General features: G+C 39.5%; 1 protein-coding gene and 1 long non-coding RNA gene across 4 annotated transcripts in view; both read right to left on the bottom strand.

Annotated features, from left to right (window-relative positions):
• Nucleotides 1–17320, bottom strand: part of ZPLD1 (zona pellucida like domain containing 1) — a 36067-nt gene extending 18747 nt beyond the window's left edge. The window contains exons 1-4 of one of the 3 annotated variants that reach the window (XM_062572393.1): nt 17232–17320; nt 10958–11110; nt 10753–10866; nt 1048–1161 (exon numbers count right to left, since the gene is read on the bottom strand). In XM_062572393.1, the coding sequence (XP_062428377.1) occupies nt 1048–1153 (106 nt within the window). In that variant the 5' untranslated portion in view covers nt 1154–1161; nt 10753–10866; nt 10958–11110; nt 17232–17320. Of the gene's footprint in view, nt 1–1047; nt 1162–10752; nt 10867–10957; nt 11111–15208; nt 15289–17231 lie in introns of those variants that run through there. The other 2 variants (XM_062572383.1, XM_062572402.1) reach the window with 2 other exon arrangements.
• A 10-nt stretch (nt 17321–17330) lies between these two features.
• LOC134138550 (uncharacterized) lies at nt 17331–24354 on the bottom strand. Its single transcript, XR_009957930.1, has 3 exons — nt 24302–24354; nt 21605–21680; nt 17331–17367 (listed from the first exon to the last, which is right to left on the bottom strand). It is a non-coding gene; the product is annotated as an uncharacterized LOC134138550 (long non-coding RNA).
• Nucleotides 24355–26140: the final 1786 nt, after the last annotated feature.

Raw genomic sequence — 26140 nt, 5'->3', positions numbered from 1 at the left:
TTTTGTCAGGGATGGAGACAATCTACTTGACCTTTTTTGCATGTCTCTACTCTCCATATTCACACCAATTGAGTGTATGAATAATCAAACCCACTGTTGGTCTTTACTTCCACAAAGCACCTAGCAGTGTGGTGGAAAAACAGGCAACAATACAAACTGTAGGTTTTTGACTGACTTAGGTTTAACAAAAGAACTGATCCTGCCTGAAAAATCAAAGTTACAATTATTCAGAAAACAACAGTGAAAGGCATTACAGCATAATAATGTCACCACTAAACCGTTCGATTCAACTGCTACCTCAGAAAAATAGGAAATGAAAACCAGCTAGTATTCATGGTATTATTCTGTCCAAGAAACAAAGGAAGGAAGAAGAATAAACCATGTAACAGAGCCAAGTAAACTCCAACATACATATTGCTAAGATCGCTCATTTTCAATTCTCACTGTATGAACAGCTCTTGGCATCTAACGTCCCCAGAACAACTTATCTCCTGTTTTTTCAGAGGTATGAGTGTCCATCACATAAACACACATTTCACTGCTTCACCTGTCCCTAACCATGGGCTTAATGATGAACTGAGTCACTGAATTCCGCCTTCAACTACATCTTTCTCAAAATTAGTTATGTATTTATGTATTTCAATAAAAGGATAGAGATTTTATTACCTTATCCAGTTAAAGCATGAAAAAAAAAAAAACAGCTATAACTGTCAGACTCTTAAGTCCGTAATGAACATTTCCAGCAATGTGACTTCTGGTGAATCTTTTGGACAGAATAGAGCTCTGGCAAAAGCAGGTCAAACCCCGCTGGTGTCAAGGAAGAACTATTTGTTAATATTAAGCTGAATTTGGCCCACTGTGCCTTAAGACAAATGTAAAGTGCACCATCAGAAAAGTTTCATTGTCACTGAGACAGTTAACATTCATTTAATGTGAAGTCCTACCCCTAGGCACCACATAAATTTAAAGCTCTCTATTTAAAAATAATCACTACTTTGAACCAAGACAATAAAGAGGCCATTATGAAGAAGTCTATTAAACACTTACCAGGGAACCTGCTATGGAGGTTAGCGTCACAGTTGTATCCATTGAACTGAGCAGTCACTGAAAGCACTTTAACTGTCAGCAGGAGCAGTAACCATACCTGTTCCATCGCAAAACCTAGCAAAACATTAGGCAGTTATTACATACATCTGTTCACTGCATTAAAGATGCTTACTGCAAACATTTAACCACTCAGGAGGTGATGGCCTCCAAACGGGCTAGGAGTAAAGCTCATAGACTTTTGAGAAAGAGGCCACAGGCAGTAAGGCCCATGTCTCTACGTCTGAGTAACTGGTAATTTCTATTAACTTCTATGACTTTTAATTGTAACTTGCAGCAAAAGAGGTAGTCTACGATGGTATAAAAATAAATAATAAAAAAACTTAACATATATTGATAGGTTAGGGAAGGAAGCATTTAAGTATTTCTACAACAGCTTTTTTTGACATTTTAGTGTAAAAAACTCTTGAGAAAGAACATTAAATTAGACAGAACAACAGTTAATTCATCCAGGTCCTTTAAAACTATATAAATCATTTGTTGTTTAATTCTCAGGCTCATGGACCTAGAGTAAATCAGTCCACGTCTAATGGCAAAAAAAAAAAAAAAAAAAAAAAAAAAAAAAAGTCTTTGAAGCATGCAAGCAATTGCACTGAGTTCATGTACAGAGCTAGCATAAAAACTTTTATCTACTTCAATCATATCTGGCAACTAGACTAGAAGATCAAAACAAATGAGTTGTCAATGTGTTCAGTAATTACTCCTCCTGAGAAGAAACTTCCAAGGTGTAGTACCTGGTACAACTGAAAATAAGTCTGATTCATATGTATTTGTCACAAACATGCCCAAAGTATTACGAGTTTTGTCCACAAATTTAAGTATATTGATTTTTTTTGTTTTTTAATTTGGAGTATTTTATAATCATAGAAAACCTCTCTACTGACCTGAAACCCAAATACAGCAGCTGCAAAACTTTCAGATTTCCTGGACAGAAACTGAGGTTGCTTTCTCTAATGCTATAGATACGGAGGTGTTGATCCATCACCTCTCTCTAAGTGGAGATCAAAACTCCCCATAAACTGCATAGACACAGAACACCTGAAGGCAGTCATACCTGGCATGGCAAGTGGCTTTCATCATTGCCGAGAAGAACTGGCAACTGCACTGGGAGAGTGTATTTGAGCTAACCCTGCTCTCTTGTAACAGGATAGTTTGTGGCTACCCAGGGCTCTGAGCTAAAGCTTATTGAAATTAATAGGAAGGCTTCCACTAGATTTCAGGCTGGGAACATAGAGAACACAAACCTGAGATTTAAAGCCTTATGTTGAGAGAGACTCATATGGGACATTTCTCCTAAATGTTCCTTGTCAGCAAAAAACCCAGCTAGAACAAAGCACAGAGCCAGACTCTACTAAAGTAGTAGAACATCCTCATCAAAAGGATGTTCAGATGTCACCAGCGGAAGTCCAGCCATTCACTCCCACGTAATTCTGCTTGGAAGTGCATGGAATAAAAAAGGAGTAAAAACACCCGGCTCCTGCTAAGCATGAAGGATTCATCACTCAGGTATAGTTCTGCTATCCTATCCAAAAGCAGTTTTGCTTTGCAGTATCTGCACAACTTCTAGATCAAAGTGTGATCCATGGCAATAATGCAACCTCACTGAACTTCCAGAGGGATACAGAGCAGTAAATGAAAGCCCCTTTGACCCTCTATTCTTTCTTCTAATATATTCCTGCGGAGACTGACAATGTTTGTGGGTAGTGTTAACAAAGAATTATGAAACATGTTCAAAAAAATAAAATTCCTAAGTGAGTTGCTAAGAAACCTTTTCATTTTCGTGATCTCCTAACCCTTTCCACTACTCACAGGTAGAAAAGTATATTTTTGCAGGTGTTCTTTTTGTTTATTTGTTTGGGTTTTTTTTAATTATAAAGTTTTGTATTCTGTTTCAAAAGAAACATACTTTTCCTTGGGAAAATTGACATGTCTCCAGTGTACCACAGCGTCACCTCTGCTTTACAACAGTTACTTGGATAAAGCAGCTATTGTTGTTCTGTTGGATACAGGCTAGCCCCGATGTCCACTACAATGGTAATAAATCAAGGGCAATTTACCAAGACATAAATCTATCTTCAGTTTCCCAACTACCACAGTATTTTCTAACTACCAAAAAAACTTTGAAAAAAAATTAATGACACTCTCAAAACCAGATGAAAAAGAACTTTAATAATTAAAATTTTAGAATCTACTGAAAGTTAACACATTAGCAAAGGTTTCAGAGGAAAGAGAGACCACTGCTGAGGAATTAATGACTTAAGACATTAAGTATTTAGACCATTAGTTCGCCAGCCATACTCAGAGCGAGTCAGACTTTAACAGAACCATTAATGTTCTGCTTGCTTTCTGGCTATTGATTCACTTGCATATGGATCAATATGCAGATCCACATCACAAGTTGGGATGACTTCTGTTCCTTTTAGTGAAAAAAAAGGAGGGGGGAGAGGGGGGAGAGGGGGGAGAGGGGGGAGAGGGGGGAGAGGGGGAGAGGGGGGAGAGGGGGAGAGGGGGAGAGGGGGGAGAGGGGGGAGAGGGGGGGAGAGGGGGGAGAGGGGGGAGAGGGGGGAGAGGGGGGAGAGGGGGAGAGGGGGGAGAGGGGGGAGAGGGGGGAGAGGGGGGAGAGGGGGGAGAGGGGGGGAGAGGGGGGAGAGGGGGGAGAGGGGGGAGAGGGGGGAGAGGGGGGGAGAGGGGGGAGAGGGGGGGAGAGGGGGGGAGAGGGGGGGAGAGGGGGAGAGGGGGGAGAGGGGGGAGAGGGGGGAGAGGGGGGAGAGGGGGGAGAGGGGGGAGAGGGGGGAGAGGGGGGAGAGGGGGGAGAGGGGGGGAGAGGGGGGAGAGGGGGGAGAGGGGGGAGAGGGGGGAGAGGGGGGGAGAGGGGGGAGAGGGGGAGAGGGGGGCTGTTAAAAAAAGACAGCAAAAAAGACAATTTCATGATTCTAAAGATGCTGACACAACGCTGCAAGGGAAATTTGATCCTTTCAGGCTATGGAACTCTTAACAGACAAACCCACTCCAAGTTTGCACTGATGTACACAGCGCTCGCATTTGTGTTTTTCAGACCTCTTCTCCCATTCTCCTATGCTAAGCATCTTCAAGGACCTTTCATGTTTTCATAATGTACCATATTTGTTTGTGACACTGACTGCAGTGCAGTATCTTTTCATAGCCACTTAAATCATTTTACTTCCAGATGTTTCCCACATCCACTCACCCACATAAATCATCTCTTCCAAAATAGGTTTGGCATTTTCTATTTAGAAAGGGAACTGTTTTTCCACAGACTTGGAGCTGAAGGTGAGGAATTTTGCGTAGGACTTCCACTGACACCAACAGAAGTTCACCTGATGACTAATTCAAGCATTAATGACAAAATAGATCTTTAAAGGCAGGGTACAGATAAAGAGACAGTCAGGAATTTAAAGACCAATCAAATCAGGTTGAGTAAATCAAATCAGGTTGAGTAATTTCATGAACCATGATTCATTTAGATTTCTAATACAATTGATTAAAGAAAACAGTCCAACATATTCAGGTTGCACTGCAATAAAATTACTGTAATTTTCAGAATGCTGACACAGCCAGCTATGAATCTCCACTGATCAGTTATTATATATTCAGCACTGAGTCATACTGCAGGTCTTACTTTTCTGTACTCTTCAGTGATGTGCAGCATAAAGAGGTAACAGTTACAACATACTCCCCTCAATCTAATTTTTATAATTTTACAAAGCTTTGTTCCTGCTTTCACAAATTTTGCCATGTGAAAAAAACCTGCCCAAAATTTCATAATAAAGATGTTTATGATTTTTTTAAAAATCATATTTTGCATTCAATTTAGTAACTGAATTTTTTGGAACACCAGTTGCTTTCACCCGCCTGAAGTCCCTCTCTTCCTCCTCTCATATCACCTGACATTCAATTCTCTTTTTCTCCCATTCTATCTTTATTAAGATCCAAAAGGATCTTCAAAAATTTTCCATTATGAGCAGCATTCACTACTGATTCAGCCCTAAATGTTTATGGAAATTCATTTATGAGACAGTCTGATTTCTGAATATTATCTATTTCACATATTCATCTGTATTTTATGAGAAAAAAATTATAATCCTATGGCTTGTGCTCCATCTTCCATTTACAGAGTACAGCAGTTCTACCAAATAACAGTAATATTTACGCCTCCTTACTGGATAAGACTTTCTAAAAGAGAATAGTTAATAGGAATAATGAAAATCCTACTGAAAGAAAGTCGTAGATGTGATAAATTCCTGGTCGAGTTTGGTGAAACATTTATAAGCATTTTCATACATATCTAGGAACTGCCGAAATGCTCCCTAACAGCATATATTAGGCCTCTACAGTAATGGAATAGAAATATTACTGTTACTCATAAAAAATATGTCAAATGATAATTTATATTGTTCAGCGCGTACTGTTTCTCACAGGCATCTCACGATGAAATAGTTTGTCTTTTTGGTTTCTGTCTGTCTCGCTGCCACACTTGGCCACTTGTCCCTGCACCCGCACTCTTCAGGTGGGAGCTATGCTACCTGCACCTTTGTCAGGTCTCCTGGAACAGCTGCTCTTCTGGACGTGTGCTGAATCATTTGCCATCATCTAAAATAACTGCTGAACACAAACAGAAGAGTAACTGTCTACCTCAAAGTCCTTCAGCAGCGACGCATTTTAATTACAGGCTAACTCCCGCCTGTAACTTGTATATCCCATTATAACCGATTATCCAAACCGTGTTTTCACTGCTGTCTTCCATTCCTTTACCTGTGTTCATCCTTGGGCTCTCCTGGTTCTGACAAAACAGAACTTGGAAATTTACAGTACCCACTTTGAACAACGCCATCACCAAACAGTGATACTTTCACTTCTCAGAAGGATTACTACAGAAATAAGGGCATGCCTGCACCTGAGATGTAAACAATTTTAGGGCGAGTTTCAACTACAAACTTCCCTCTCTTTGAGGGCCATCTTTGGGGCCAAGGCTTTGAAAAACGCACACATACCCCCACCTATTTCTATATAGCATTATATAGACATATCTATACCTATATCTAATATAGATAATATATAGGTGTATTGTACATACGATGGTTGTATCGACCTATTAAATATCATGCTTATTTAACTATATATATTGCATATGTATGTGCATATACATACACACACACATAAATATGCATATATAAAAAAATTCTGAAGATCAGTACTTTCCTGAATGGAAGGCTACAAAATCTCACCAGCAACACAGCTAAACTTGCAAACAGACTGATGTTTCCCTCTCCCACTCTCCATTTCATCCCCACCACCACCACCAAAGAAAGGGGAAAATACATCGTTTTAAGGGTTTTTTAAATAGGTAAACCAATCTCTCTTTACTACCTATTCAGCACATAATGATTTTGGCTAGGTGCTGAATAGGTAGTAAAGAGATATATTATTTAAACACAACAGTTTTTACACTACTTTTGAGATTTGATCAGTCCTGTATTAGCTCTATACTATTTCAGTTTATAACTAACTTTGGGTCAAAGTTTGGCGCCCCTATTTAATCAAACCTCCACTAGAACCACATAGATGCTCTACCTGAACAGAGACTAAATTATAACTAACATCTGAAATGCCAATAGGGTTTTCTAAATGAAGCATGTGCTTATGGAGATAGAGAAACAAATTTTGGGATAACTTCTTAAAATAATATACAGAGTTTTTGTTTATAAAAAGTTTACAAAAATCTGGTTTACATTCCAGCTACTTTACAAGTAAGGGGAAGAGAAAGAGACTTAACTCCCTGCAAATGAAAGTCACACTAAAATTATTAGATTTTAATCTGAAATGTGGTCAGTTTAGAAAGGCTTCAAACCTTGACCAGAGTGCTCCCTGGGAGGCTGAAATTCAAAAGCCCATGAGCAGATTTATATGCAAGAAATTTACAGTTTTTCACAAATTGAAAGGAAATATCCATTCTAAACCTTGCTGAATAGCTAGATCTGGTTCCAAAAGATACGGTCTTTTTGTAAAGTCTATTAACGGCAATGGGAGTTACATGTTGGGTGGATAACAGATGCCAACATACACACACAGTTCAAAACAAAATCAGATATTATACTTCAGCAGCATGTGTGTCGCTGTTCATTACTACCATAAATCTTTAGAGGCACTGAGGTTTTTTAGCCTGGCATGAAAGAAAAATAAATAAATAAATAAAATAACTGCATTTTTACAAAGTAAGAAGAGAAACAATGATCAGATGAAGGATATGAAATATTTCCAATAAATTTACGCAAAGTAGTACAACACTTTCTAAGAAGCCATTAACATCAGGCTGGTAGTGAAATATAGTAATTAAAGCATAAAAATACCTCACAACTATTTGTGTAATAGGCCAGACATTTTGACTTACTACATCTGCATTTAAGACGCTTGAAATGAAGAAACAAACTGTTTGGCTGCTACTGTGTGCTAAACATATTATGTTATTACTCCATATTATGTTATTATTCTAGCCATTTCTTATGTCCATTAGTGAAATACTGATACACTTCAAACGACATTTCCACTACCTTTCCCTCATCCCATTCCATTATTCCACTATAGTTGTGCTTAGCAATTCTACTTTATTTCTTGAATTCTACTTTAAATACTGCCAGAATACTTGTTTTATTGTCCCACAAAGATTGCTTGAATATACTTTACTTGGTTCTCTTTCTGCATTTCATAGGAAATACTGCCAAAACTCACCCAGACATTTAAACAGCTTAAGGCCCCTGGAAATGCAAGTCTTTTACAAATCATATTAATCATATCCTAAAATAAAAGTAGGTTAAGTGATACTATGCATCTGAAAGATAAGCTAAAAATTTCAAATTTACATTTGAAACTAGATATTTCTCATTCTATGGTTCATAGCTGCCTTAACAAGATGTAAAAACATAGATCAATTTCAGAGTTTCAGAGATAAAAAATACAAAAAAATCCAAATTTCCTCAGTTATACTGGAAAGGCAGAATTCTATTCTGTTTTCCAACCTGCATGAATTAGCCACTATTTCCCCGGGGAGATTCACACAGATAGTGCAGAATACTGTCACTGAGGGCAGATCTGAGAGGGAAAACTGGGCTAAAGGAAATGATTTATAGTCAAAGCACTAGACTTGAATTATAGAACTCTGAAAAAAAAAATCTCCTCTCACTTCCACACTCTCCACATTCTCTACTGCATGGAGAAAAAAAAAAGGGCATCAGCAGGAGACTTAAGAAAAAAGAAAGTTTAGTTTAACATTTGGAGATTGTTGCAGTGATCTGAAAATATCATTTCAGTTCACACTTGAGGGTTCTTGACAAAGCAAAGTCTCATTTTCTTTTAATCACTAAAACCCACATGAATCGACTTTCTGTTCTTAGGTCTGACCCCCTCCCCAATTGTGTGTGTTAAGAGTAGATTCATTAGTAAAACTTTGGTCAATGCAACAAGAAATGACAAGAATATAAACTTACTGCAATTAAACATATATCACATTAAAGCTACTGCATACCTGACTGATACATCATTAAACTAAACTAAAAATCAGTTTTGATTTTCCAGTCACCACAGAATATCATACACAAGAAAGGAAAAAATCTATAGTCAATAGTTAAAGTTAACCAACTATGAAACAAGGACCATCCTGTAACCACCCATCATACATCACCCATCTACACACTGCATATTACATACAGAAGCACTTGTAATGAACAAGATGGCTACAGTGTTTTTAAAAGTTGGTTAATTAAAAGTTTGGTTAATTAATCCCATACTGAGAGAAACAAGCGAGCTGACTTTGCTCTCTTGCACCTGTTTTACATTGTTGTTTTATCAGTCGCTTTATCCGTTTTAACACAGACATTCCAATTTAAAAATCAGTAGGAGACTAAAATCCAGGATCTGTAGACTGAAACGCACAAGCAGTAATAACCCTGTATGGGCAAACCAAGAGCATCCCTAGATCGTGGAGTGAACGGGTTGCTTCTAAGCTAAAATACATGCTCAAAGTATGCACGTCAGTCTACCAATTTTCTGCTCAGGCCACTGATCATTATGGTGGTCCTATTAGCTAGCAAATTTACAGAGACCATCAAATCATTAGATTGAGGCCACTGAAGAGTCATCAGATGCTAATGGCTTTCTGTCGCCTTTAACCATGGTCTGGGTTCAAAGCCACTGACGTAGTAATGACACAGTCTTAATCCTATTGCCTGTCCCAGGAGCCTTGCAGTCACATGGGCAGATAAAAACCTACCTAAATAAGTATCACTCTACTTGATTACTCTTTTTATGCTTTCAAAGAGAGCAATACAGATATAAGTCTTCAGTAAATAATGCTTGATGTCACTAGCAAGTAGATTATACTGCAGCCATCTGTTTGCAGCTTGGAAAGCTACCATTAAAATAAAGACTTCTCTGACAAAAAGTAGCAATAGTTATGGCATCAGGATGACTTCAATTTCCCTACTTTAGGAATAGAAATTATGCAATGAAGTTGTAGAATACTATTGCAGTACAGTCTGGCTTTATCTAATCCTTAAAATTAAACAAATTTGGGCTAATCTCTCACTTTAAGAAAGTATCTAATACCACAGTTTACCTTTAAAATCAGAGCATACACGCAACAGTTCCAAGGTTACATTTAAAAAGACAAAAATTTCTACTGTGAAATAGAAAAAATTCATTTATGGATATTCCTTTCACCATGTTTTGAGTCCCTCTCAAAGAGGCAAAACACAGTTTGAAGTAATTTTCAAGCCAAACTCTAAAACAAGCCTGAGGGATACTGCTCAAGACCTAGATGAAAGAAAACAAAATATGTCATGCACTGATAAAGTATTCTTCGATCAAGAGCACACAAGGGGGCCAGCAGTCCCATCTTTTGCTGCTCACAGACCACGATAAAATTTCCTTTTGCAGTACACATAGCAAATTGCAGTAACTACATCAATTTGGACTGTATCAGTTCATCAGCTTAAACAGAGACTTGATTTCAAATCCCAGTATCTTCACTCAAGAATATATTCATTATTATTACTTAAAAAAAATACACAAAGGTGGAGCAATTATCATGTCCAGTCACCTTTGTGACCAGAGACAATGTCATTTCCAATAAGCGAACTTATGTCATTCGATTGCAGTGGGAGCCAGATAAGAAGTCTCGCTTATCAAAATTTTTTTCCATCAATGCAATGATTGTGAGAACAGGCAGACTGACACCACAAGCTGGATAATATCGTCTCCCTCAAGCAATTGTTCCCCTCCTAAAAGCACTGTGAGGGGGGTTTGACATGCACTGGTAATCTCAGCACTACAAGGGGTCTGTAACCATTCTCCCCTCACATTAATAGCACAGGTCTGGTCTGGTCTGGGTAGTTTTAAATAAAAGCTAAGTTGAGAAAGAAATAACACCTCTCTTCACAGCTGGATGCTAATTTGCCTTGCTGTTTTCATTAGCTGTTCCCAGCAAACTTCTTCCCTGACCAACTCCCTTGAGATTTCCCAGCAAGCTTAACTTTGCCTGATAAGTGATAAAAAGATGAGGAAAAAAATAAAGAATAATTTGACTTTTGCCATTATTTTAGTAAGTTCTAGGTGGCTGACATGATGGACACTTACCCAAATTCCCCGTAGCTGTTGAGTCAGCTGTACTCCATCTATCCTGTGCTCCTGCATGTGATCAAGTGTTCAACCTCTCTGCCTTGCAGAACTTTTTCAGAAAACACTCTGAGCCTGAGGACGGGAGAAGAGAGACTCATTATGAAAAATCTTTTAAAAATAGGTCTGGATTTTAGATGGGAAAATCTGACAGGTCTCAGAATACTTTACAAGTCTGTTCATCACCAGACTGAAACCTGAGCAGGATCTTTGCGGTGGCTTTTTTCAGTCCTCTGCCTCTTTTTTCTTGCAGTCTTTTGATCTCCTTCTTTCCACTGTATGAAGATCTCCAGAGGTCCACATGGGGCAAACAATCAACCTGGAGAAATTATTCTGTCATCAGCTTGTTGAGGTAAAACCTTGTCTGCTTATAAAGAGGGGCAGGAGGAAGGAGAGAGAGAGAGAGAGAGAGAGAGAGAGAGATGCACTGAGATAGGATCAGTAACTAGTCTGCAAGGTTATCAATGTCCCGTTGTGTGCTGTGAGAAGTGCCTAGCTTTTTCAGTTCTGGGTTAAATTCATAGCACAAAACAAAACAAAAGCAAAGAGAGCAATATTTCACGCTGTGATGAAAATGTGATATGGGGGTGTCATCATGAATACAGGTGTCAACAGAATGATAATTATTAACAGGACATCAGTGCACACAAAGCCAAATGCACACAAAAGCAAAGATCAAGCTGCTAGAAACTGAGCCTGCTTCATAACATCTACTCCTGTATTTCTGGAATTTGGGGGGGGGGGGAGGTGGGGAGAGGGAAAGAGGGGGGGTGTTTAACTTCCTTTTGTTGCATTAGGTTTTTTTTCCCCCCTCTTTCTGCCTCCTCTCATCCCCTCCCTTCAGTTTTTATTTCAGCTGTCTATGTCTGGAAGCAATAGTTATGCTTTGGCCAGGGAAGTGGTAGTTCATAGCCCTTGGCACAACAGAGAAAATTTTGAGGTGTCCAGATTTGTTGGGGCTTAGAGTGGTTTTTTTTAGAATAGAAAAGCTCTGCTTCTGCCATGCTTGCACTTAAGCTAGGTCCTCTTAAACATCAAAGCACTACTGAGTGCACCGTGCACATACATGGTAACCCTGGCAAGTCCTTAAGAGCAACAATGACAGAATGTTCAGTGACAAATCACTGATCCTCTTCTCATAAACCTACTATGTCACGGCACTAATGGAAGCAAGAAATCAGATTTCCCCTTTAATACTGATGTGTCCCACAGAGGCACTGGTCTTGGTTTAGAAGTGCTACAGGAACCCTCAAAGACTTGGAAGCCTGCATGTCCTCTGCCTGCTCACAGTTTCTCTAGACACTGTGAAAGTGCTTCTATGCCCTTTCCTGAGATACCCTTCCTTCCACCCCTGCCCACCCATCACCTCCACCCACTAACACACAGAACAGCAGTGGCCTTGTCTCCCAGTAGGACTTTATGCAGTTCCAGAGGAGCTGAGTAAGAACAATTTCTACCATCTTCCTCCCAGTCCTGAAGAGGATAGCCCCTTCACAAACTTCATGCTGTGGGAATGCCAGGTCACACCTGAGCATTTGAGAGTCAGACAAATCACAGGAAAGCCCAATGCTGTCCTCTTAGCCAGCCAGCCAGAGCTTTTGTTGTTTCCAGCAGGAGTTTTGCTCCAGAGAAGATCCAGTTCATAAGAACATATCATAGAGAAGTCAGGGACCAAAGGGCTCTTTTTCTCTGCAAGTTTCTTAATTCAGGCACATACTCTATAATGTCAACGTTGCCTTGGCTGGGTAAGGACTCAAAAACTAAATCTGACCTTACAATATGAATAATGCAATACAGCCTTGTCTAGGGCAGCCTTGGACTAACAAAAAAAAAATGAACCAAGGGAAATGTAGCTATGAAAGGTTCCATGCTTTTACTTCATATTAAGTATTCAGGCAAATTTAATATCTCATCACATAAATCCACAATGAAGTACCTCAGTTCCATAAACAAGAGCATTTAAAGTACAGTCTATCCTTGAATAGGTTTCCAAAACACAAACCTTCCAACATATTTAAGATGCATTTAGTATCAAAAAAAATCATCCTTTACCTTTTGGCAAGATTATTAAAAAACATCAAATCATCTTAAGATGCCGTGTGCAGCTTCTCTCCATTGTCACTGACCGCAGGGCCAGCTTCTGAAACATTTGGGCTGCTTCCCTTCACAGGGGAGTGAAGGCAATGAAATACTAGCCCAGTTTCAGAGCTATCACCTCATCTTCTCTTGCTGCAAACTCTGCTGTTCAAGAAATGAGACAATGCTCCAGGCTCCAGGCCAGGTGCTCCTGGCCTGAGATGCACCCAAGAAGTTGGCCATCTCAGCAGCTATATATGGAGGAATGGTGGCCTCATGCTTCTGAGAGGCCTAATTCTTGCTACAGGCTGCAGCAGCTTGAGAGCAACTTAGCTAGGTGAACACACTTGCATCTGCATACTTAGAACATGTTAAAAGCTAGCTGGGCAATCAGTGCAGCTTAAGATGGCTACATCACCGCCTTCTGTAGCCAGCAAGCTCAGCCTTCATCTTGGAAGGCCATGTCCCTGTGAAGACTTATCAGCTATACAGTCCATCATACACTCCTACAAAAATTCCTGCTGACATTTATGGAAAAGCATATTTTGAGAAAGGGTAAGTGCAATTAGCTGCGTATTCCCATCCTCAAACAGACCACACAGTTAGGAACTGCAGTAGTTCAGTCCTCAATCTATTAAATTTCATAAGAAAAGGGAAAAACAGCCTCAACATGTTCCAACAGTAGTTAACCGCACTCGTTACTTACACAAAGCAATCAAACTGCTGTACTTCACAGAAACAGGCACTTCACCTCTATCCTACTTTACTATAAATGATCTAAAGAACATGCTGCATGCACCATAAAATCCAAGCTTCTGTTTCAAGTTCTCTATAAATAATGGTATTCAGTAATTCCATAGCTATATAAGCTGCTATGTATCTACTCTTAATATTTAAAATGAAAAGAAATCCTTGTATTCATTAATCTGGAAGAGTAAAACAAACTTGTGTACTTCACCACCTTTTCTCTCTCTGCCCTTTTCTCCAGTTTGTCAAAGTCCCTTTAAACAGCAGCACAACCATATGGTTTATCAGCCACTCCTCCCAGTTTTATGTGATTCCAGTTCTGTGTGATCCATATGCATGCTAAATTCTAATGATGATTTGTCCATGACACAATTTCAGTTTCACAGAATCACAGAATGGTTGAGGTTGGAAGGGACCTCTGAAGATCATCTAGTCCAACCTCCCTGACCGAACAGGGTCACCTATAGCATGTTAGACAGGGTTGCATCCAGGTGGGTTTCCAGAGAAGGAGACTCCACAACCTCTCTGGGCAACCTGTGCCAGTGCTCTGTCACTCTCACGGTGAAGAAATTCAGGCAGAACCTCCTATGCTTCAGATGGTGCCCATTGCCTCTTGTCCTGTCACATGGGACAACTGAAAAGAGTTTGGCCCCATCCACTTGACACCCCCTCCCCTAAGGTACTTATACACATTGATAAGATCCCCCTTCAGTCTTCTCTTCCACAGGCTAAACAGGTCCAGCTCTCGCAGCCGTTCCTCAGAGGGCAGATGCTCCAGTCAGCTAATCATCCTCGTAGCCCTACACTGGACTCTCTCCATGTCTCTCTTGTCCTGGGGAGTCCAGAACTGGACACAGTACTCCAGATGAGGCGTCACCAGGGCTGAGCAGAGTGTCAGGATCACCTCCTTCCACCTGCTGGCAACACTCTTCCTAATGCACCCCAGGACACCATCGGCTTTCTTGGCCACAATGGCGCATTGCTGGCTCATGGTCAGCTTGTCATCCACCAGCACTCCCAGCTCCTTCTCTGCAGAGATGCTCTCCAGAAGGTCAGCCCTCAGCTTGTGCTGGTACATGGAGTTATTCCTCCCTAGGTGCAGGACTCTTCACTTGCCCTTGCTGAACCTCAGCAGGTTCCTCTCCGCCCAGCTCTCTCTGAATGGCAGCACAGCCCTCAGCTGGATCAGCCTCTCCTCTCAGCTTGGTAGCATCAGCCAACTTGCTAAGGAGGCACTCTGTCCCTTCATCCAGGTCACTGATGAAACAGTTGAACAGGATGGGACCCAGGACTGAGCCCTGAGGGACACCACTAGCCACAGGCCTCCAACTAGACTCTGTGCTGCTGGTCACAATCCTCTGAGCTCTGCCTTTCAGCCAGTTCTCAATCCACCTCACTGTCCACTCATCTAACCCAGACTTCCTGAGCTTATCTAGGAGGATGTTATGGGAGACAGTATCAAAAGCCTTGCTGAAGTCAAGGTACACAATGTCCACTGCTCTCCCACCATCTACCCAGCCAGTCATGCCATCAGAGAAGGCATGGTTAAGCAGGATTTCCCCTTGGTGAAGCCATGCTGGCTACTCCTGATCACCTTCTTTTCCTCCATATGCTTGGAGATGACATCCAGAATGAGCTGTTCCATCACCTTTCCAGGGATGAAGGTGAAGCTGACTGGCCTGTAGTTGCCCGGACTCTCCTTCTTGCCCTTTTTGAAGACTAGGGTGACACCAGCTTTCTCCAGTCCTCAGGCACCTCTCCAGTTCTCCACAACCTTTCAAAGATGTTTGAGAGTTTGCCACATCCACATTTCTCTTAAGACAAAAAGAAGTGTGTTAGGTTTAAGCCACTATTAAAACATTGCCATGAAATATGAAGTTCCATAAAACTCAGCTAGACTGTCAGCTTTCCAAGCACAGAAGAGAAGTAAGACTATTTCAAAACAAAATGTTCTTTAATTCTACAACTTGCTTGCTTGGTTTAAGAGTGAAACATTCTTAAGATGCGCTCTGCCTTGTTGGGAACGGGTTCTGAAGGTGCATAGTGATTGCCAGAGGCTACACAAAATTAATTCTGGAACTTAAACAACTTTTTAAGTGAACAATTCAACCAAAACATATTTCTATTGTTTAGAAACAGAGGAATTCTGATACATGATTAGACAAGTAGTTTATCTGGTCCAGTGTCCCGTCTACAATATATCCCAATGCCAAACGCGTCAAAAAACGTTCAGGAAAAATGCATGCTGAAATTACATCACCTGACAAAATGCACTAACAAACCTTTCCCACAAAACACACTGACAGAAAATGGCTTATATTTAGAACTGGAGGACAACAATATACCTTACACCTTTTACTACATAGTGCAATAGCTTCACACATTGTCATTCCATCTCCTTTAAATCACAGTAAATTATTTTAGTATCATTAGTAAAATGTCCCCATAAGGCTACTTAGATTCCACTTTCTCTGTTATCTATTAGTTCTTATGTTAGAAGAGATGTTAAGCAGGTGTGGTTTCATGGATTTCCTCTCTAGATATTATCATTAAACAGCTATTATGTCACCTCCTACCTGCTTCTTTTCCAGCTAGGCCTAAACCTGCACTTTCAGTTCTCCTTATAATGAAATTTTGGAGGCCTCTAAAAATTTCTTGCTGCTTTTTGTCTCTCGTATTTGTATTTGTTTGCACTTAAAAATCTACACACTTTTGCTTTTCTACTCATTTCTCAGTATTAAGCCCTTCGGTACAAGCAACTCGTCCTACTACCCAGGTTTCTTTTCTGAATTATCGGATTTATTCAGACGCCAGTAAATGCAGACAAGTAGCTTACATTATTCTTTCTATATTCAAATGGTGCATACTGTATCTGCAGAAAAATAAGCATACTGCATGAGAAATACCTTACTCTGATCAGGTATAGCCATACAAAAGTATGACTTAAAACTGTAACGTATATTTACACTATTGACTTCTCAAGAGAGTGCCTATCAGTTTTAAATAACTGAACAGTATTCAACCTCAGAGCCAACCAGTTCACCACTTACCTTGCCAAAATAACTGTCATTTAAGTCTCACTCTAATGCAAACTGTTAGCAGAACATGGAGAGTATGTGAGAAAAATTATCACAAACTTATACTCACACTGCAGTATCACCGAAAACCCAAATCCAACTTACGCAGAGTTTTACCAAAAGCAATAATATGACCTGAATGGATTATAAATAATCCTGACATTGCCCAGTTTCATCTGAGTAAAGACCATGGGTGTATAAATCCCTGCTAGTCATACTAGCAAACACCAACATACATAAAAGGACCAACATGTTTCATTATCAGCAGAAGTAAACTTAAAGCAGGAACAGTTGTGGTAAAAAACTGTGAATCATATCTACTAAAATAAAACCAAAAAAACCCACAATACTAATCCCAGCTTCTCTGGACACTTGCCTGTGAGAGGCAACAAATACGTTCTCATGGTGCTTTAGAACAGCATTAAAAAAGTAAGTTTCCTACATTAATACTCCTCTTCATTTCACAAATTGTTTGCTTTTTGTTTCTAGACCTACAGGCCCATAGCCACAAAATCTACATCCAGCTTCACGTAAGCTCACCTGAAGGGTGTTTTGAAAAAAAGGTTTTCATGTTGACCGTAACAGCTGTGACAGTCAGCTGTGAAAACAAATCTGGAATTAAACTTCTTCTTGAATTAGGGATATTCTTACACAGAATTTTCCTTCTTCTCCAAATCTAACAAAAAAAAAAAAAAAAAAAAAAAGATTTTCTTAACATATGTTTGCCATCTCGTCTTTACATACAGCAAATTACATTGCCCCCCTCCCCACACACACACACACACACACTATAAAAAGTTTGCTTTTAAACCATGGTGGTTCCAACAACACTTCCAAATATACATACACTTTAATTAGAGTTAGATTAACTCTAAACATTAGTCTTTTAACTCCTGTAACTGCAACAGGCTCCTTTTTGAACCCATTGACAACCGCTATTCTAACCCACAGTCCCTGTTCTTCTTCTTTAAGACATAGTTTGTAATCTTTCACTAATATGAGCATTTTTCTTCTACCAAGGCCTGCAGAATGAGATCAATCAGATGAGAAAGAGAAGGGATTTTCATTCTGAAAGCAATACTAATCTAGTTCTCTTGCTTAACAGCAGAGCCCTTCCTTGTCTCCCATTAGCTTCTTCAACTAAAGGCAGGTATCACCAGCCATTCTTTGGCAAAAGGAAATACATGTCCCATTAAGTACTTAGAGGAGTGAACAGATTCTCCCATTCAGCTGGTTCCCTACACACTTGCTGGTGCTGAACAGCGTATCTTGTATTTCTGAGAAAAGGCCATCACAGAGAGGTTATTTTCCTCTAAGTGGTTTCCTTATTTCACCTGTTCTCAAGTTTAGTGTTAAGCTGCTGAAAGATAACTTCATTCATATGATTGGGAGCCTGTTAGCCTCCAGAGTATAGGGTGAGTGAGGCAATAATTATTCATTTGAAAAGTATGGGTAGTTTAGCTTGCATTGCAAAGAAACATGCCTGTATTTTCCATTATTTCAGGGACAAATCCTGAAGTCTTCATTTTAATTTTCAGAGACTCAGACCATGCTCACAATGGTGAAAAATTACATGCAAATAGTCCCAGTTGCTGCTCATACTCAGTAAGAGCCCGAATTGAACGGAAAAAAAGTGGGGATGCCTGCCTCAGTCAGTGCTGCTGTGGATAGTGCGCGTGCAAACACGCACACCTGGGCTTCTCTAAGGAGCAACGCGATTTCAGCATAAGGTAGGATGTGAATTTAACATATTTCAGTACACCAGCAAAGCTCCCCAACCAAACACATTGCCCACTTTCTGGTGTAAGGGGACTTTTCTTGAAAGCTTAGTTTACATTGCTCTAGAAGTCTCTTTTCATTTTTTTTTCTTTTTTCTTTTTTTAGAGCTATTTTTATTCAAGAACAAAGAGAGCAAGCAAGAGCAGAGCTACTACAACACGCAATCTCACATGTTTTTTCATGTCACAAACAGATTTCTAAGATCACCTTTCATGGGGCCTTTTCAAGGTAAATATGGCCCCTGTTTTGGTTACAAGGGCAATTTTCTATCACTTAATGTGAAATTAGATCTTCAAAACAAAAACACCATTAGACGTCAGGAAACTCTAAATCAAGGAGAGAGAAAGACAAGACTGAGAAAGAGAAAAATGAGTGAATTTTTTGCAGAAGAGCCCTGACCTGATCCTTTTAGGTTGTACTCAGGCTAGAAGAAAGCAAGAAGAAAGCTCGCTCTATGACCTCTACATACTGGATTTAAGATGCATGTTCATTATTTTGCAGAAGGGATGTTCACCAGGATCAATATGCCATCAAGATAAAAGAATAATATGCATTGTCCTGAGAGTTGGTTAGAATTTTCTTTACTGTCAACTAGGGAATTAAAAACAGAGCAGGAGGTATATTAAAACTGTGCTTTTATAAGCTTAAGCAGTAGGCTGGAAAATGAGTTTTACAAAGAGATAATGAGCTCCCAAATCATAATTTGCCAAGGGTGCATCAATTTAACTTGTCTTCAGATCATCTGTGAGCACATGACACAAGAACACCTTTCTGCACAGGGCCCTCACCAAGCAGAGCCCCACACCAGAACAGACTCCATGTATACTTATGGGAGTAACCAATTTAATGGCTCCATGAGGAAAAAGAAATCAGGAATTCGGAGCCACTCAAGATGGACATTTCTTGGCTCTTGTCAGAGCTCAGAAGCAAAGTGTTTCAAACTCCTGTTCTGTTTTGCTCTACCAACCCCATAGTCACCCTCCTTCACACTCAATAACCATTAGAGCATTTACCCATCATTTAGCATGTATCCAGATGTCCATTTAGGACATCTCCCCACAGAGACAGCTCTGTTATACCAATTAAGTCAGAGAAAGAAAATTGCTCTTGGTTCAGTGAAAACGGCTTTTGCCCCCCCCCCCAGCTCATACTAACTATACAAAGACCATCTATGTAGCAGCTATGACAAACAAGACAGAACAACCCAGCTTAGCATATGCAATAGATCAATGCCTAAAATTCGTCCTATGCTGCATTGCTGGAGTGACATCACTGTAGTTTTCTATTTAAAATAAATCTTTTCAGTTAAGTTCACATTTGATTTCTTCTGTTATTACAGCCTCCAAGGAAGAGCCACATACGTATCTCTGTCCTTCCTACAGCAAATTAGCCTTGTTCCCTCCTTCCTTTCTCCCAGTATCACCACCCCACAAGCTGAAAGCACACACTGCATTTTTCAGAAGACAGACTGGAATAAAACAGTCTTCTCATCTGATATCTAGATCCACGTTTTTTTCTTTTTGTTCCTTTACATATCTTATTTACAATTAACACTGAATTGTACAAAATTTAGTATTAACCTTGACTTGTTTCGTCTTGTAGTGTTTTCATTTTATTTGTTTGCACTTTGCTCTTGTCTCTGAGTCGGGCTGATTTGGTACTAATTATCTGATGTTCCTTTATCTCATTTATTTAGGTGCAATAGCTACAATTTTCCCTATTCTCCTTTTTAATAGTTATCCTCCTGCCAAGACAGCAAACTATTCCACTTATCTGGGCAAAACTCAGAGGTGTTGTTTGCCTTTAGGAGTTATTTATTTCCTCTTAGGGAACAGAATTAAGAAATGCTATAGGTGGTGGGGAGGAGGGCACTGAACAAGTAGGAGGGTTTTTCTTAAGTTTAGGGATTTATCATTGTACTGAGAAGTAGATTATCATTTTAAAACCTCCACTTTTTTGCAAAAGATTTATAGGAGTGGGGATTCTGCTCCTTGCATACTGCTTTTCTTTTATCCATTCTGCCACATCTCTGCAGAAGTCATACATATTCTAACTTGCTTGTCCCAGGGGAGCATGATACTGGGCTCCCTTCTCTTTTTAGGTAGGAAAATAGCACCAGATACGCAGGACTGCATATGCAAGTGGCAGGAGGAGAACTGGCTGCAATAAATCCTATTTCTCACTTTGCTCTTGGTATTGTTTCAACATGTATTTTAATAGCACAGTCCACCACCACACACTGAAAGAAGCAGCCTACTGCAAGTTCTGTAGTGAGAGAACTAGAAGTGGTTGCTCGCTTCTGTCTTTCCTTGATCATTAGCTGAACGGCCTCATTCCCAGACCTTAGCAGACATGTGCATGGATGAGTACTGCTACTTCCCCCTTTGAACTGCCACGCTCAGAAATACTAATGATTGTGTCATCTCTCTTTGTTGTTACATTATGAGCATCTGTAAAACGACACCACAAGACTGAATATGAAAATGTACTGGTGTTACAGCAATAAAAAAGATCTTTGCATTAGTTTTGCATGGAAGAAAATGAAAATCAAAAGAACTACAACAATGCTGAAGTTCTGAACTTCACATTCATTTTCTGGAGGAAATGGGCAGGAAATGAATGCTTGCAAATCTTAATTAGTCTGTATATAATGGAAAAATACTGTAGGCTAAATATCAGGATTGTCTGCTAAGTGCCACAGCTACATATCAAAGTAAATGTTATTGTACTAAATGAAAACATGAACCACTATGATTAGAGCCACTTCTTCTAAATAATCTATAAAATCAAGGAGCGAGAAAAATGTATCCTCTCAAGAATTACATCTCCACTTGATCTATTTCTTCCCTCACTGTTAAGTCCACTACATTATTTATTCATACACGTGCTTTAATCAAGATAGCTGCTCAGAAGTCACTTCATTTAAAAAGGTACAGTGCTAAATGTAGCGGTAACAGATCACAGCAATTCACAGCCCCCGGGGATGGACAACCACATCGGAAATCAGCGAGTCAGCGGAGCCGTGATACAGTTGCAGCTGAGAAAGAGGCATAAGGAAGGGCTTTACGTTTATGTGCGTGTGTATACACACCCACAAATACATATATATGCACACATATATATAAAACACATACCACACACACCCAGGAACTGGAAGAGCTGGAGTTTAAGTCCCAGCCGCAGGCGGATTCACCGGCAGTACTTCCATTGCTGCGAACGAGACAGAAAGGAGAGCTCAGGTCGCACACAGTCACTAGGGCCCACAGGAACAGCACAGGTGCCTGGAAGCAAAGCGGGGAGCACCACCACAAACCTTGCTGTGGGACACTCCCCCCTCATGCCTCACCCCAGGACCCCTGCCAGCCACGCTGCGCTGCCGACCTTAGCCTGAAGGCCCGTTTTGCCAGCCGAGGTATGATCCAAGTCCAGCACGCCTCCAAGCGTGCCACCCTACCTGGGTGCTCTGGGGAGCAGAGCTACAGCAGCCGGGCGCCCCAAGCATTCTGAAAGGCCTGATCAAGAATCAGGCAAATATTCTGCATGTTAACACGCACAGAACGCCACTTTGCTGTGGTTACACAACCAGCAATACTAAGTCTGTCTAGTTAAAGTTAGCACAGGAACATCTACCCAAGTTGCTTCCACACCTCCAAATACAGAGCAGACGTGCCCTACGTGACGTAGGGCTAGCCTCAAACTCCTCCTCGTATTCATATCAGATGTATGACAATATAATTCCTTCCAAAACAAGGCTTTTTAGGTAAACTTGGTGATTTGTGAGGTGCCGGGATGCTACAAGAGAAGAGTAGTATTATATACCTTATAAAATCTGAGTTAAACTATGCATGTTATCACTAAGTGCACAAGAAAGGTTATATACTCAGTAATATATCAGAAGTACTATACTACATGTTGTTTGAAACACTCTCTATGTCACTGAAAGGCTATTCCTTCATGTGGAAGAAACACTAAGATTGTTTTAAAATTTCCCTGTTGAAAGAAACATTGCCAGGTTGAGTTAAGTGTTTCTTGTTGCATTTTCAAAACATTGAAAATGGTAAAAAGAATTAATCAAAAGTGAAAGTTAACATCAAAAGTTTTGGTAAAGCCACGCTCAAAAAATTTTTTATTTCTTTCTTTCCAAGTTCTCACATTTTGTTTGAAGAGTTTCCTGCACTTTGCAACATCTGGAGATAACCATTCTTTTCCCTTCGCTACACTGAACAGAAACAAAAATGAGATTAAAAAGGAACTGAAACATTCAAATTTTGGTCAATGAGATTACCATAAATAAAATGTTCAAATGTCACCAACTGTTTCAATTTTTCTGATATTGTTTTAGCTCGATACATCTGAAACAGGTATTTCAGAATCTGCATTCCATAGAAAGCGACAGAGAAGGGGAAAAAATAAAAAGAAAAAAGAAATCACATTTCTGAGATAAGATTTTTCCTGTGAAATGGAGAAATTCATTTCTCAACGATCTGAGCCAGCTGGCTCTATTAGCTATCTTTCTGAAATCAAGCCACTAAAAGATACAGAAACATTTAAGTAATGTAAAAAGGAATGCACTGCACTGAACACTCCAGCTAAATCGAAATACAAAAGAAAAAAAAAGATTTAAAATTAGATTAAGAGATAAAAGAGAACGCAAAACAACAATGGCCACAAAACAGAAGCCGTAAGAACTTCAGCAATGTTATTCTTGAATAAAATACAAATGACAGTTTCAAGAGCAACCAGGAAACACAGGAGAGCCAGGGACCTATGATGAAATTTAAAGAAATACTGGAAACAGCTAGAGAGCTCATACCATCAGAGTCCAGAACTACGGAAATCAAAGACTGTGTGTTTTATAAATGCATCCAACATCTAAAACCTCTAAAATGAAACTTTAGCCTTGTGCAAGAAGTCTCTTCTATAAATAAAAATATATTATTCTTTCCTCAACAGAACCTGTGTAAAACCTCTGAAAGAGAGTCACATAAGTGATTAAAAAAAAATCACCCTTCTGATGTCTAAATAGATATAAGCCCATGGTGGCAATATTATCAATAATTAAAAAAAATGGGAATGCAACAACAACAAGAAAACTCTTACTCAAATACAGTAAAACTAATCACTAGTGATTATCATCTCTGCAAACAAACATGTCAGATCTTCATCTCATGTCTGTTTTAAGACAGTATATCCATCAATTACAGCAACTATTCTTTCCTTCCAGTTTATGCTAGCACACAGTAAGATAGATCATAAACAAAGCCTACTGTTTTTATACTTCATGTAAGAAAACAACACTTTCCATGTGGTCCAAATCAGCTTCAACTTGACTTCCAAAAATGAGGAATTATTATTACTTTTTATTATTATATGCCAGAAGCTTCTCTCTCTCTCTCTCTAGATCAAAGCATATTACTAGTCATATAAATACAGCTGGGAAAACAATCATGTATTGAAGAGTTTACTATCTAGTTTAGTGTCAGACAATACAAGCAAAGATAAAAATAATATATCAAAGAAATATGCAGTAATATGCATGACTAAGTTTTATGAAAAATATTAAGATCATTTTTCTTAAATAGGCACCAATCTTTCCAGTTTTCTCTCTGTTTTGTACTTACATTTTCTTTCAGCTAAAAGAATTTAACTAAAGCCCGATATATAAAACCCATCAATTATTATAAACTGCTCTTACTGTAAATACTACATTTGTAACTGCACAAAAAAAACAAAAAGAAGAGAGCATTTCCCCCAAAGACTTTATAACGTGGATACTGAAAGCAAACACGAATGAGGCTACAGACAGGACAGCCACTATAACCATGAGATACCTCTAGATAAAATGAGTGGTTGTGGTCTTTAGCTGCAGCTCTATGGACTATTCTCTTTGAGGGAAGGGGGGAAAGCTGATTTCAACTCTTCTCCTGCCCTAGCTCCAGCCCCTTGCTCCCAGCCCTCCTGCACTCATGTGCCTTTTTTAGCAATAGAGTGAAGGAGTTTTTTCTGCTGGGTTATTTTTAAACCCCATTAATTTTCCATGAACACAGAGGACTGCCTACACCAGCATTAGGGCAAGAGAAATGTCTTAAAACCATGAGCAGTTCAGCTAAGATTTGCACAGGCCTTAGAGCAAAGGCGAGTTTTAATAATGGGTTGGGGGAGGGCAAACAGTGAAATAACCTCAGAGATGTTTGCCAGAATTTCTTTCCAGGTGTAGGAGGTCAGCATGGGAGAAATCAAAAGGTTAAAGATACAGTTTGAATATTTGACCAGGACACATCACTAGTTACAGGCAAAAGACAACATTCTCAGTATGGAATGAGAAAGGAAGCTAGAAAAGCTAAGGCTGTGAAGGACTTTGGCAAAGACAACAAACAAAAATAAATGCAAAAGGCTACAGTACAGCCACTGAAGGAACAGGTAATGTTCTACTCCCAGCCTGGCACTTAGACCACGCTTGCAGCATCCCAGATGTGCATAAGCAGAGCGTGACTGCATTTGGCAAGCCTTCAGAAAATGATGCCGTTTCAGCCCCTGGAACGAGACACAGAAAGGACCAGAACAGTCTCAGTTGCTTGTATAGCTAGGAAAGGCTTAGAGGTATTTCACAGAAAGGATCTGCAACACTTAAGACGTCTGTCACCTTGCGATAATCATACTAACAGAGACTAATACACCGGGGTATGTACATAAAACGTTTGGAAGTAGAAACTCCCAATATTCTCTCATCTCTACATATACCCATGCTGTTTTTATACATAAATTGTTTTATCACTGTTATCTCAAAAATTTACATTAATTAGTATCAGAAGAGGATTCTCAACTAGCAATAATAGTTCATACATTATTATGGAACCTTGCCTAAGTGCAGTAATTCAGAAGAAACCTACAGTGCTGATTCAGTTCAGGGTTCTCATGTTTGAAACTATGCATAACCAGAGAAGGACAAAACTGACTTTTAGAATAAATATCCAAAACTGACTTAAGAAACGTAACTTACTTGCAAGAAGGAAAACTGACCTTGTGGGTAGCTTCTTCTACGCTGAATATATTTGTTGAAGGGATATGAAAGAACATGCAACTAATGATATAGAAAGACCTAGCTTTAAATAATACTTTCATGTCAACTCATTTCTCATCTTTAGTATAGGAAATTTATTATTTTATTAAGAACTATTGGAGCTCGAATACATTTATAGGAGCAGTGATTAGGCCAGATTGTCTTCTCATGCCCCAAAGAAAAATGCATATCAACCCGTGTAGATTTCAAAACATAAAATGACACTGAAGCAAATCTGCAGGTCTGTTCCTGTTTGACCCAGCAACAGCAACACTAATTGCACTTACTATCAACTCACCAAAGTTTTAAAATAAATGACAGGCAGACGCAATATCAGCAATGATAAATAACAACTTCAGCTGATGTTACCTGAGTCTCTGGCTAAGTTTTCACCAATGTAAATATTTAAGCACATCAAAGATTTAAGTGGCAACACAAACTTTGAGCACTGTTCTGTTGGACTTGGGCACCAACATGGATCTATACTGAGTCACAGCATAACACCACGTGCTTTAATAGAGCAAGCCTTAAGTGTTATTTAGGATTGTGTTATTCAGAGACCTCCACAGGGGATGCCCTGGGGAGCTAGTCTGAGGATACCTTCATGTGA

This window comes from Rhea pennata, chromosome 1 (assembly GCF_028389875.1).
Source record: "Rhea pennata isolate bPtePen1 chromosome 1, bPtePen1.pri, whole genome shotgun sequence".
Lineage (NCBI taxonomy): Eukaryota > Metazoa > Chordata > Aves > Rheiformes > Rheidae > Rhea > Rhea pennata.
This window is presented reverse-complemented; position numbering and strand designations above follow the sequence as displayed.